Genomic DNA, 14,405 nt, shown 5'->3' with positions numbered 1-14,405 from the left:
ACCCAAGTCTCATAATTAATGGATATTATACACTCTTTTTTTCAGTTATTACCACACATTCAATCAAAAGAGAAGATTACAACATAAATCTATCTAATCATTTTAGATGCTACTTCCACTGTATACCTCATGTATATATATATATATATATATATATATATATATATATATATATATACACACACACACATACTGTACACAAGGTCTATAATAAAGTAATGAGACTGGTTCAGAAAAATTTTTTTATTTAAAATCCAATTATACATTGACTCTATCACCTTCGAAATAGTTTCCTTGGGAAGCCATGTAATGCTTCAAACGGTTTTCTCACTGTTCATAGCAGTGTTGGAACTCAGAAACTGGTATATCCTTCAGATGGTCAGTAACATAGATTTTTATGTTTTCTACTGTTCCAAAATGGTGTCCTTTGAGGTATTTTTTAAAGTCGAGAACAGGAAAAAGTAGCAGAGACTCAAGTCAGGTGAATAAGGTGGTTGAGGAACTACAGGAATTTTTTTCTTTGCGAAAAACTCATTAATTGAGAGTGCAGTGTGAAAAGGTGGATTGTCATGATGCAACATCCAGTTGTCTTTGATGGCTGATCTGACATGGGCAACGTTTCCGCAGTCTTTAAGAATTTCTTGATAAACATATTGATGTACAGTCTGTTATGTAGGCAAAAACTCCTTATGGACAGTGCCATTACTATCTAGGAAACAAATTACCATTGTTTTGATTTGCTCATTTTGCTTTTTTGGGACGTGATGAGTTTGAAATGCCACTCCTTGCTCTGGCGTTTTGTTTCTGGATCGTACTCAAATACTCATATCCAAGATTCATCACCAGTAATAACAATTTTAGAAAATCAGGATTAGTTTCAATTTACTCTAGAAGATTGTGACACTTCCACCCTATTATTTTTCTGTTCAACAATGAGGTCTTTTGGGACTAATTTTGCACAAGCTTTTTCATGTCCAATTCATTTGTCAAAATTTTATGGGCTGTGGTATGGTTCAAATTCAATTGTTCTGCTATCATTCCGACAGTTAATCGCCAGTCATACCGTATCAAGTCTATGATTCACTCAACATTGTCGTCACTCATCACTTTTTGATGTTAACAGTCTTCCAGAGCTTGGATTATCTGCAACTGATTCCTAGCCATCTGAAAATCCTTTAAACCACCTAAAAACTTGGGCTTGTGACAGAGCGTCATCTCCATACATTCTTTTCAATTTTGAGAAAGTTTCAGTAGCATTCTCACAGAGTTTAACACAAAACTTGATTGCACTATGTTGGTCATAATTCACTTACATCACTCATTTTTGTAATGCATAACAAAAACTAGTTTTACGAAAAGTTTGTTTACGTCTCACGTGGCAACAATAGATTAAAAATATTAATACCTAATACAAATCAGCTACTCATATAATCATATGTTTACTAGTAACTTTACAGTTTTACCACTTTGGCTTCCAAAAATAACTATTCTCATTACTTTATTTACAGAATTCGTGTATATGTATATATATATATATATATACACACACACACACACACACACATAAAACCTGCCCGATTTATATATATATCTATATATATATATATATATATATATAGGGCATAAAAAGGATTTTATCTGCTTCAACAAACAGAAGTTGAAGAACAAAAAAAAGATTGATTACTTAAACATTAAAAATTAAATTACGAAATACTTTACTTACTTGAAAACTGGTTAGCAATTTTAGCTACATAATAAAGAAAGATAGCAGTAATGATGAGAGTTGATAAAACAATTGCCCAGAGTTTACCATCAAATGGTAATAATGGTAACAGCAATGGTGAGACTTGTTGAACTCTTGGTACCAGACATGTAACACCAGTGCGAATGTACACCGCACTATAATCGAGGAACTGATACTCATGGTACCACAGATACAGTGCACCAAAACCAACATCTGCTTTACTTTCATAAACATTTCCCAGAATACCTACAGATAAAGTAAACTAAAAATAGCAATTCAAACATGTGTTAAAAAAGAAAAAGATAAATATGGTTTTATCAGAAATACAATTTATTTATTTATTCTGATAGTTTATTCATAGCAATCAATAACGAAATGGAAAAACCCTTGTGTGATTAGCTATTTCATTGTTACTTCACTACTTATTTTTAGTATAACTAACGTTACTGAAAAATACTTTACAATAAAAATTTTATCTCTACATAACTTTCATTGCATATTTTCTAAGCTTATAAATTCTCTTCATTATGTCAAAGAATACCAAAACAGGTCACTTCAAAAATTTCTTACAATGTTTTAAAATTATGCAAAACTAATTTAATAATTTTTTGAAATCATATCAACAGAAATTTAATCAAAAGAAAATATATCTTGTAAAACTGTAGTTAGTATGAATAGAAATATAAACTTTAAAACTTCTTGACTCATCTAATTCTTCCTATTACTTCTTGTACTTATTATTTTAACATCTTAAAATCTTACTTGTTTATTTCTAGACTTAATTTATTTTATTTGACGATGGTAGGGTGGCTAATTTAAAAAAGCAGTCCCACAGCGACATGCAAACTCTGATCACCAAAAGACTAATCCAAATATAAGTAAGTACATGTACCTATATGAAAACATGATGGTTTAAACCATGGATGACTCATACTCTGCAATTAAAAATACAGTTTGTGAACAAAGTGCAATAAGATACCATATCATTAATACAATTACTTTGTGGGTTTGAGTTTGTCCAATATATATATATATATTTGTCCTCTAGTAACCTCTAAGAATTATATATCTCCTGCTATGTACTATTTGCTTTAAACTATTAAAAGAGCATTACTTAGTTCCTATTACAGTTTCTTAAAAAGAAACATTAATAGGGCAAACTTTAATGTCATGAAAGAAAACAATGATGTTAAAGGTATTTAATAAATTTAATTTTAAATATTCCAATTTATTCCTCATATTATTTTATTAAGGAATATTTTACATAAATAGCAGTTTCATAAAAATAGATAAAAATTGTTAATAGTATGTCAAAAATGATTATTTGATGACTATACAACTATATATAATGTATAATAATCAAATAGTCAACACATATAAATGCACTGATTATTTAATTATGTACATTATTCTGTAACATCAGTTAAATTACAACAAGTCTACTGGGCAATTCTGTTTTATTTTAAAATAACACTTTATTGTAAATATTTTTAAATGCAACATAAATTGTTTAATTAACTTATCAAAAATAACTTTTTAACATTCCAACCCCCTAGGAAAAGACACCCGCCTTGCGATGATTCCAGTCACCACAACCTACCCCATTCCTATCCCTGATGAGCTTTAACAGGAGTTGTCTTTCGCCCTCTAACTTTTTACATCTTATAGTAATAAAGCAGACCTTGTTGGGATGCCACTAATGTAAATGCCTCTGTAGACATTTACACTAGTTTTACATTTACCTAGTTCTATATTTCTAGAGCCAATTTGTGCATAAATGTCTCATAAATTTGAGGCAATTGAATAAATAACATACCACCAAAAATGTTCTTCGCACAAATGAAATTTATTCCTAGTTCCCTTTGTGAACTCAACTTTGAATTCATACCCCTGACTTGGTTTCATTTATGGACTCCAGTCTGGCTACCAGGGTCTACTAACAGTTATTCTTGAATGAAATAATAGCTATCAGTTATTCACTGAAAAATATAGCTGTAAGTTTTTGGATTTCATCCCCACATTTAACAAAGTAAGGCAGCTGGATAAGAACTTTTACCTCACTTACATTCAGTTAGCAATAGACCATATTAATAATAAATAAGACAGCTAATTCACCTGTTATTATATAAACCTAATAAACCTTTCTTACCATTTCCACTTTTGTTTTCAAATATTTCTCCCCACATATTATCATCGGTTTGTAAAGACAATGTACAGTTGTACTTAAGTGAAAATTCCTTAAAAATTCTATACTCCGTACCATCTGCTTGAGGTTCCAAGAAAGAATAAGGAGGATAATGGAAAGTAGCATAACGCAATACTGTAAATAAAAAAGTGTAATTATTGATATATTCAAATATAATATTTTATTATTTACATATTAAAAGGTTTGGTCCTGGCCAATGGCTGATTGATAAATAAATATGTATATCAATGAGTGTTGACTGTATGTAACAAAACATCAAACTTGTTACATTCATATTTTTCCTGTAAGTGAATGAATATGAAATTATTGTTTCTAGTTCTGAAAGGAAAGAAATTGAAGTAAATAATTTTTAAAAGTGTATACCAATAAACAATGCTGACTAAACTAAAATTTATGTGATAAAAATAATAACATCATTGTTATCTGCAAAAGACTACTATTATTTTTAAAGACTATTATTTTTATCATCCTCAGTTAAATATTGTACAATATTTATCTATAATCTGTCCGAGACAATGATTCGTAAAGTCTCAACAATACTTCTTTATCAGAGCCCCAATTTAACTTTGACAGACACCTGATAGCATTTAGGGCTTTCTGACACTTCAGTAGTCCATTTTGTGAGCCATCCATGAAAGGTATCTGTCCAATGTGAGACCTAAGAAACAAACCTTTTCTTTGTATTCCATTATTCTATTATCCATTGTCAAGTCTGGTCTTCTGTAACCCAATTTTTTCCTAGTGAAGTGCACACAACATGTTTTCTCAATTGAGAAATGGAATCCATTCATGTTTGCTACTTTGCCAAGGTTGTTAATTAACATCCGTAGCTTGTGTTTAATCACTGCAGTTTGACTGCTGGTGTAAAAATCACAAGGTCATCCACATATAAACTTCTTCCAATGTCAGATGGTACAGTGGTAATAAGATTGTTTGCTATGATTGTGAACAAATCAGTGACTGCTAATCAGTGATCCTTGAGGTATACCATTTTCCAACTTCCTGAGTGACAAATATTGGTTTGTAATTCTAACACAAACAGTTTTTCATCCAAATAACTTTAATGATACTTGATAGTTTCTTCTTATTCCCCAGTCTTACAACTGTTTTAACATGCCTTATAATGTTAAAGGCTTTTTTTAAATCAAGGATGATAGAAATGCAGTGTTTATTTGTCACGAAAATATTTAAAATTGCATTTTCAATATTAATCATCTAGTCTGTGATAGAATGAAACTTTTGATACCCCATCTATTGGGGTGAAATCCATTCTTTTTCAAGCAACTACATGAATCAATAATTCATCATATATTCAAAATCTTTTCTAGTGCACAAGTAAGCGAATGAGATGAGATGATATGCCCACGGGAGTTTTCATTTTTTTAGAGTAGGGACTATAATCACTGTTATCCATAACCATGGATATATACCAGAAATTCAAATTTTGTTAAAGAGCTGTAATATTTTCTTCCTTGCAAAGACATCTAGCATTCTGATCATTTCATATCAGATGTTGTCTATACAATTGATAGTGTTTGTTCTTTTTCTCAGAGCATAATTGAATTCTTCTTCAGAAAATTATCATTACAAAACAAATAATTCTGAGTATAAAACAATATATCATTTTCAGTTTCAGCTTTGTGCTTTGTAACATAATTTTTCAACACACTGACAGCTTCATAGTGACATACACAGCTCAGCTATGTCTAAAAGTAAGTCAAGAAGCTTTTCTCCATCCTTAATACCTGGCGAAAGGATGATCACTGGAAAACGGTTTTTACTTTATTCATACCTGTACCAAAGTAGTCCATTCTCATGTTGAAAAAACATACATTTGCCAGGTGTTCTTTTTTCAATTAAGATTCTTTTGTCAATAGCCCTGCATTTTTAAAATTTAATTAAATTTTCCCTCCTCTATGAATCATGAGACCTTGCCGTTGGTGAGGGGGCTTGAGTGCTCAGGGATACAGAGTAGCTGGACCGAAGGTGCAACCATATCGGAGAGGTATCTGTTGAGAGCCAGACTAAGGAATGATTCCTGAAAGAGGGCAGCAGCTCTTTCAGTAGTTGTTAGGGGCGTAAGTCACAATGACTTAAACGGCCATATCAACATCACTCAATCCTCTGAGTACTGCGCATCTGAAAGCAATAGAAAACTACAGCTGTCAGCTGTTTTTTTTTTCCAAGAAAATGTGGCTCTCTGCATTTTCACATAACAATAATGGAAGCGCCTTCCTTGGTAAAATATTCCGGAGGTAAAATAGTCCCCACCCGGAGATCCGGTGGAGACTACTAAGGAAGGGGTCACCAGAAAACTAAAAAATAACATTCTATGTGTCGGAGCGTGGAATGTTAGAAGCTTAAAAAAGGTTGGTAGGCTAGAGAATTTAAAAAGGGAAATGGATAGGGTAAACGTGGATATAGTAGGAATTAGTGAGGTTCGGTGGGAAGAGGAAGGCGACTTTTGGTCGGGTGACTTTAGAGTAATTAACTCAGCGTCAAATAATGGGCAGGCAGGAGTAGGTTTCGTGATGAACAAGAAAATAGGGAGGAGAGTGGAGTATTTCAAGACGCATAGCGATAGAGTCATAGTAATAAGGATAAATTCAAAACCTAAACCGACAACGATTGTTAACGTCTATATGCCTACAAGCGCCCATGATGATGATGAGGTAGAATGTGTATACGAAGAGATTGATGAAGCAATTAAACACGTAAAAGGAGATGAAAATTTAATAATAGTTGGAGATTGGAATGCAAGCATTGGAAAAGGCAAGGAAGGAAATATAGTGGGTGAATACGGGCTGGGCAAAAGGAATGAAAGAGGGGACCGACTTATAGAGTTTTGCACGAAGTATAATTTAGTAATTGCCAACACCCAATTTAAAAATCATAATAGAAGAATATACACTTGGAAAAAGCCAGGCGATACTGCAAGGTATCAGATAGATTATATCATGGTTAAGCAAAGATTTAGAAATCAACTCGTTGACTGCAAAACTTACCCTGGAGCAGACATTGATAGCGACCATAATTTGGTGATAATGAAATGTAGATTGAGGTTTAAAAACCTGAAGAAAAGGTGTCAGATGAATCGGTGGAATTTAGAGAAGCTTGAGGAAGAGGAGGTGAAGAAGATTTTTGAGGAGGACATCGCAAGAGGTCTGAGTAAAAAAGATAAGGTAGAAAATGTAGAAGAAGAATGGGAGAATGTTAAAAAGGAAATTCTTAAATCAGCAGAAGCAAACTTAGGCGGAATAAAGAGAACTGGTAGAAAACCTTGGGTTTCAGATGATATATTGCAGCTGATGGATGAACGTAGAAAATATAAGAATGCTAGTGATGAAGAAAGTAAAAGGAACTATCGGCAATTAAGAAATGCTATAAACAGGAAGTGCAAACTGGCGAAAGAAGAGTGGATTAAAGAAAAGTGTTCAGAAGTGGAAAGAGAAATGAATATTGGTAAAACAGACGGAGCATACAGGAAAGTTAAGGAAAATTTTGGGGTACATAAATTAAAATCTAATAATGTGTTAAACAAAGATGGTACACCTATATATAATACGAAAGGTAAAGTCGATAGATGGGTGGAATATATTGAAGAGTTATACGGAGGAAATGAATTAGAAAATGGTTTTATAGAGGAAGAAGAGGAAGTTGAGGAGGATGAAATGGGAGAAACAATACTGAGATCTGAATTTAAGAGAGCATTAAAAGATTTAAATGGCAGAAAGGCTCCTGGAATAGACGGAATACCTGTAGAATTACTGCGCAGTGCAGGGGAGGAGGCGATTGATAGATTATACAAACTGGTGTGTAATATTTATGAAAAAGGGGAATTTCCGTCAGACTTCAAAAAAAGTGTTATAGTAATGATACCAAAGAAATCAGGGGCAGATAAATGTGAAGAATACAGAACAATTAGTTTAACTAGTCATGCATCAAAAATCTTAACTAGAATTCTATACAGAAGAATTGAGAGGAGAGTGGAGGAAGTGTTAGGAGAAGACCAATTTGGTTTCAGGAAAAGTATAGGGACAAGGGAAGCAATTTTAGGCCTCAGATTAATAGTAGAAGGAAGATTAAAGAAAAACAAACCAACATACTTGGCGTTTATAGACCTAGAAAAGGCATTCGATAACGTAGACTGGAATAAAATGTTCAGCATTTTAAAAAAATTAGGGTTCAAATACAGAGATAGAAGAACAATTGCTAACATGTACAGGAACCAAACAGCAACAGTAGCAATTGAAGAACATAAGAAAGAAGCCATAATAAGAAAGGGAGTCCGACAAGGATGTTCTCTATCTCCGTTACTTTTTAATCTTTACATGGAACTAGCAGTTAATGATGTTAAAGAACAATTTAGATTCGGAGTAACAGTACAAGGTGAAAAGATAAAGATGCTACGATTTGCTGATGATATAGTAATTCTAGCCGAGAATAAAAAGGATTTAGAAGAAACAATGAACGGCATAGATGAAGTCCTACGCAAGAACTATCGCATGAAAATAAACAAGAACAAAACAAAAGTAATGAAATGTAGTAGAAATAACAAAGATGGACCACTGAATGTGAAAATAGGAGGAGAAAAGATTATGGAGGTAGAAGAATTTTGTTATTTGGGAAGTAGAATTACTAAAGATGGACGAAGCAGGAGCGATATAAAATGCCGAATAGCACAAGCTAAACGAGCCTTCAGTAAGAAATATAAGTTGTTTACATCAAAAATTAATTTAAATGTCAGGAAAAGATTTTTGAAAGTGTATGTTTGGAGTGTCGCTTTATATGGAAGTGAAACTTGGACAATCGGAGTATCTGAGAAAAAAAGGTTAGAGGCTTTTGAAATGTGGTGCTATAGGAGAATGTTAAAAATCAGATGGGTGGATAAAGTGACAAATGAGGAGGTATTGCGGCAAATAGATGAAGAAAGAAGCATTTGGAAAAATATAGTTAAAAGAAGAGACAGACTTATAGGCCACATACTAAGGCATCCTGGAATAGTCGCTTTAATTTTGGAAGGACAGGTAGAAGGGAAAAATTGTGTAGGCAGGCCACGTTTGGAATATGTAAAACAAATTGTTAGGGATGTAGGATGTAGAGGGTATACTGAAATGAAACGACTAGCACTAGATAGGGAATCTTGGAGAGCTGCATCAAACCAGTCAAATTACTGAAGACAAAAAAAAAATTCTTAGATTTAATACATCATTTACTATGCAAATAAAAATCATAATGTTATTATATCATTTTTTTTCATAATGCACATTTATACTTCGCACTCACACATTTACACTCCAATAAAAGTTATGAATTATTAGAAAGCTACTCGTTGATTTTTTTTCACCATAATATCTAAAACTTCATCAGGATTAACAGTAATATCTTTATGCACCGACAAAGAAAATAACGGACTTAATCTTCCATTCTCTGACTTGTAACATGCAATCGTTTTGACTGACCCTCTTCATTGTGGAGAGTGAGTGTTCATTAGTACATGTTATCGAAAGAGTTGCTAAAACTTGCCAGAGATAATGGATATTTGACAGATATTCTTTATTGCAGTGATCCAATACTTCAATCACTTCTAGAACACATTTTAAATTTAATGACTGTCTCCTTGCACCAAATAAGATACTCCATAGCTGCATCAAACCAGTCAAATGACTGAAGACAAAAAAAAAAATTTTCGTGAATTGTTTTTTTCTTAAAAATGTTAAAAACCCTTTTCTTCTTCTTTATAGGTTCATGCATATCACTGGGAATCACCAGGGAACTGGCAGAGACATCCATGCAAATGAGGTTTGCATCCAAGTCCATACTTGATGCACCCTAATGAAATTTTTGGGTAGCTAAAATGCTCACTCTGTCTTTTGGAGGCTTCTATTCCCTTGGAAGCTCGCAATTACTTTGACTGCATTTTCTTTTCCTGCAGTCATTACCTCACTGTATTTCAATTTCCCTGAATGGAGACTTTCTCTATCTTACGTCAACCTATTTCAAATTAGGTTGAGACTTCTGTATTTTCTCTTCTTTGTTTTTTACCTTATTACCTGCAGAAGGTTTATTCCTGAATTGAGAAGAGATTTTTTCTTTAATGACATCCACAACTCTATGCCAGTTTTGAGCAACATTCCTAGGTTGGTCAAATTTTGAGTTTTTTGTTAATAATTCGTATGACCATACTGCTATGATTGGTACTGGCTCAGATATAAGGTCTTTTGATTTTAAGGAAGTTGCAGGAGCCACTGCAACCTGAACATAAGACACTAACTTAGGCAATCTACTATGAATGATTTTTCTTGCCTCGAAGTAGCTGACTTTTGTATGGTCTTTACTTCCTGGATTCCTACTTCTTCTTTGTACATTAGGCAATTTTGCAACCTTGCCAGATGATGCCCATGACAATTAACACAGATAGGGGATCCCTGCACAGCTAATCTGGATGCATTAGGTCTCCACAAGTGCAGTCCTGCTGCCTTGTACAATGTACCATTGTGTCCTAATCTCTGACATCCAAAGCAACACAATGCACTAAGGAGAAACGGACTTACTCCTGAGTAAGTTAGAAACGGTCAGTATGCAAAAATCAGCTTTTATTTTATTCACAAACTTTGGTTTGTTGAAGGTGAGGACATGTAACATGGAAGAAACAACTTCTCTGTTGCATTGTGTACTTAATCATTAACATATTATAACTCCTTGTTCATACAGTTTTTCTACTGTTTCCACTTCTGTGCGGTTAAATAAGTGTCTGCACATAGCTATTCTCGTTTGAGGCATTTAAAGTATCATGCGATGCAACCTCAAAAACCATAATGCTGATCTTAGCTTTAAGTAGCCGTGAAGACTGTAAATCATTGATGGTTTCAATGAACAGCAGTCTTTCTAACCACCTTCACCAGTCCTCCTGCAGCTTCTGTGATTCCTCGTGATATCAGGAAAGAACTAATCTTTGTAAAGTCCCTTTCACTTCTCTTATTAACCAAATATTTCAGAATTACTGTATTACTCTTTGGATGAAACTTAGTTCAATCTGACTTTCCTTATCATTAAACTCAAAACTCTTCTTCCACTTCTTTTGGAAAATGGTCCATGTTGTCCAGAGAATATTTAAAACTATTGAAATCCTCGATCTGACTAGTATAAAGAATGTTAGGGGTATTTTGAGTCAACTACTGTGTATAGAGATTAGCTTGAATTAAATCTGACAGGGAGTGCTGTTGTTTTGACAACTGGATTCATTTACATTCTGACATAAATTTAGTCCATTTAAATATAATTTACTTGAAATTAAAAATTTCATTTTTATTGTGAAAAATTCTAGCTCAAGTTCAAATGTCACATTAAAATTATTCTAATTGAAATGATTGTCTATGTATAATTAACGTTTTCAGTCAAACATTATTCACAGAAAATATTACATAACAGTTAATGTTATTTACATAATAAAGAAACAGAAGAAGCACTAATTGTTGTCCTTCCAGGTGCAAGGAAAATAATCCTTGCACCTTTCTTTGGTTTGGGTAGGTACCCAAACCAAACAAAGATCATAAAAAATTTGAAAATTATAGGCTGATCAGTCTTACAGTGAAAATATTAAGTTGACTGAAATGTAAATAATAAATCTTTTACGTGGCATCTAATAAAATGAGATTTTTATTTTCTGTTTTGCTTATCTTACAACTATACTATGCAGTAAAATGTGTCTGAATCATCAAAACAGACTTTATAAATTACAAAATTTAAAGGACAATTCTGGATTCATATTTTCAAATGCTAGATCTGAATATATTGATATTTTTTTCTAAAAAAGGTACTTCAAGTAATTATATTAAACTATTCTTTAAAAAGAATATTCTATCGTTATCAAATTTAGGATTTGTTGATGTCTCTTAGGTGAAAAACTCTCTCTTTTTCTGTTTAGCCTCCGGAACCATCGCAAGGTATTACTTCAAAGGATGAATGAGGATGATATGTATGAATGTAAATGAAGTGTAGTCTTGTACAGTCTCAGGACAACCATTCCTGTGATGTGTGGTTCTTCTTAGAATTCATACAATAAAGTTATTTCAAGTAAACTGGTAGCAGACAAACAACCAATTAGCTCTACACACAAATTACTTCTAATCAGATACAAACTAAATAATAGTTCAGTAGTTTAGGATTCAGTAAAAGAAGAAAATTTATTTCTTTAGAATTCTGTTCTATTAGTGAACCGTACAATAACCTTGGGAACTTACAAAACTTGTTCAATGCTCAGTATATTGACTAGCTGGGGAAGAACCACAAAAAATCAGATTAAGTCTTTTTTATGCTACAAAAATATTTACAACTTCTAAAAATCCAATATATGACAGAAAAGTCATTTTTTGCTTTGGTTTTTCTGATTAATTTTCTTGCCCTTCATATCCCAAATACTTGAACCAATGGTTAAATTATTTCTTGGATAAATTAACTAAATTACAAAACAATCATACCGCAGACTGTCAAGAAAGACTAATATAACGGGAGTACAAACATTATAGAAATATCTTATATGAAAAAAATTTAAAATGGAGAAATGTAAAGTGTTCACAGAATTGAAAAAATATTGCAAAATTTTATTTTATTTTTTTAAATTTTTAATTATGTAATACTGTTAAATATTGCTGGATCCTTATCATCTAATTCCTCTTTCCTGCAGAATTTTTAAGTAGTTTAAAATAAATGATCTGTATGATCTTTTAATGAGTTTAATCATTTCTAAATCCATCCCAACACTGACATCATTCTTAAGACTACAATAAATTTAAAATCATAATTACCATCAGCATAAATATATTATTACTAGTGCCACTTATTACATGAAAAGAATAATAATGCACACCTTTTCCTCTAAGCTGTAGAAGTTTGTCAGGAAACAATTGTTTTCCAGATATATTACAGTCTTTTAAATAACATGAGTATAAGGTAATGCTTTTACTTGTTAGCCAGTCCCCAATTTTAAACTCCAGTAAGGCTCCTAAAAAAAATATTAAATTTTAATGTATATATATATATATATATATATATACAAAAAAATCTAAATAATTTATGATTTATGTTATGAAGGATATCCACAAAAGCTATAATTTTTACTGAATATCAATAAAGACAAATGATTTTACAACTGTTAACCCTATTCAAAATAAGGCAAATTAAAGATAATTTAATTAAAATTTCTTTTTTGAATCAGTTTCAAAGCACTATCTTTAAAGTTAATAAAAAAAATATATATAAATTACTCACTTTAAAATAGTTCTTTCGTTGGAAGAACAATACGGAAAAATAATTTTCGTATAGAGTTTACAGTTGTTACAGTTTTTAATTTATCACTTTTTGTTATTGTTAATACAATATTTTTTGTCTGATGTAAACAAAAATTTGAGAAATATAGAAAATATTTTTCTATAAATATTTCTTTAAAAATTTAAGTAAAAGTAATAATCAAGTAACATCAATTAGGCATGATTAATGTACAAGCAAACCAATATATGAAAATAGATGTTTTCATACTATATATATTTAATTTACTTCTTGATGCAGTAATAACAGGCTTACACCCATTTATAGTTATTGTAATGACAATGAATTTTGTAGCATACGAAAAATGCCTTACCTGACCTAGATTTGAATCTGGAACCTCTAACTGAAAGGCCAAGGCACTAGCTACCATTCCACCATGGAGAAGGCAGATATATATTTATACATATAAGTTAATAAATAAAGTTATGAGTAATATTTTTTTTTTTTACTAGTAAAATATTTATATCACATATTTCTCTTTAAATTTAAAAATTTTATAAATTACCAAACAGTTTGTGTTTCATATCTATACTACATTCATTTATTAAAAGTTCTACTTCAATAAATAATTTTTTTGTAGCATACTTGGAACAAACTCTATAAACAAATAACAGGACATATTCAACATTCACTTTTTTTCATTCTGCTGGTGGAATAAGAGCTAACATTTACATTACGCTCGTATCAAACTGACAGTAAGAAAACAGAAAGAGAAATACTAAACATTATTAAATAAGAAACATTAGTAAAAATGAGTAAATAAGAAATCACAAAAAAGCTATAAAACTATTTTATGTTTAATGGTAAACAAGTAAAAAGTGTTTAATAGGAATAAACAGATTTTTTATATATATCACAAATAAAGATATTAACATATTGATTTTTTTAAAATTATGATATGATTTTTATTTCATGATCATGACTGACAAATTTTTTTTTTTTTAGAATTTGCAATAAAGATACATTTGACAGGCACATACTTTACCCATAATTATGATTTCTACCCATGCATTCCAGTATAATTGCTTGGTTAAATCTTTGAAAATTATGCACAGCAGAGTTATTACTATAAAAAAATTGAGAAATGTACATACTAATAAAGTAGAGGCATATTCAGAAATTAACATT

General features: G+C 31.5%; 1 protein-coding gene across 1 annotated transcript in view; it reads right to left on the bottom strand.

Moving 5' to 3' along the window:
* Positions 1–14,405, bottom strand: part of LOC142321048 (glutamate receptor ionotropic, delta-2-like) — a 96,087-nt gene that overhangs the window by 24,049 nt on the left and 57,633 nt on the right. The window contains exons 3-4 of the mRNA XM_075359056.1: positions 3,894–4,064; positions 1,724–1,990 (exon numbers count right to left, since the gene is read on the bottom strand). Of these exons, the coding sequence (XP_075215171.1) occupies positions 1,724–1,990; positions 3,894–4,064 (438 nt within the window). The remainder of the gene's footprint in view (positions 1–1,723; positions 1,991–3,893; positions 4,065–14,405) is intronic.

Source organism: Lycorma delicatula, chromosome 3 (genome assembly GCF_047948215.1).
Source record: "Lycorma delicatula isolate Av1 chromosome 3, ASM4794821v1, whole genome shotgun sequence".
Classification (NCBI taxonomy): Eukaryota; Metazoa; Arthropoda; class Insecta; order Hemiptera; family Fulgoridae; genus Lycorma; species Lycorma delicatula.
This window is presented reverse-complemented; position numbering and strand designations above follow the sequence as displayed.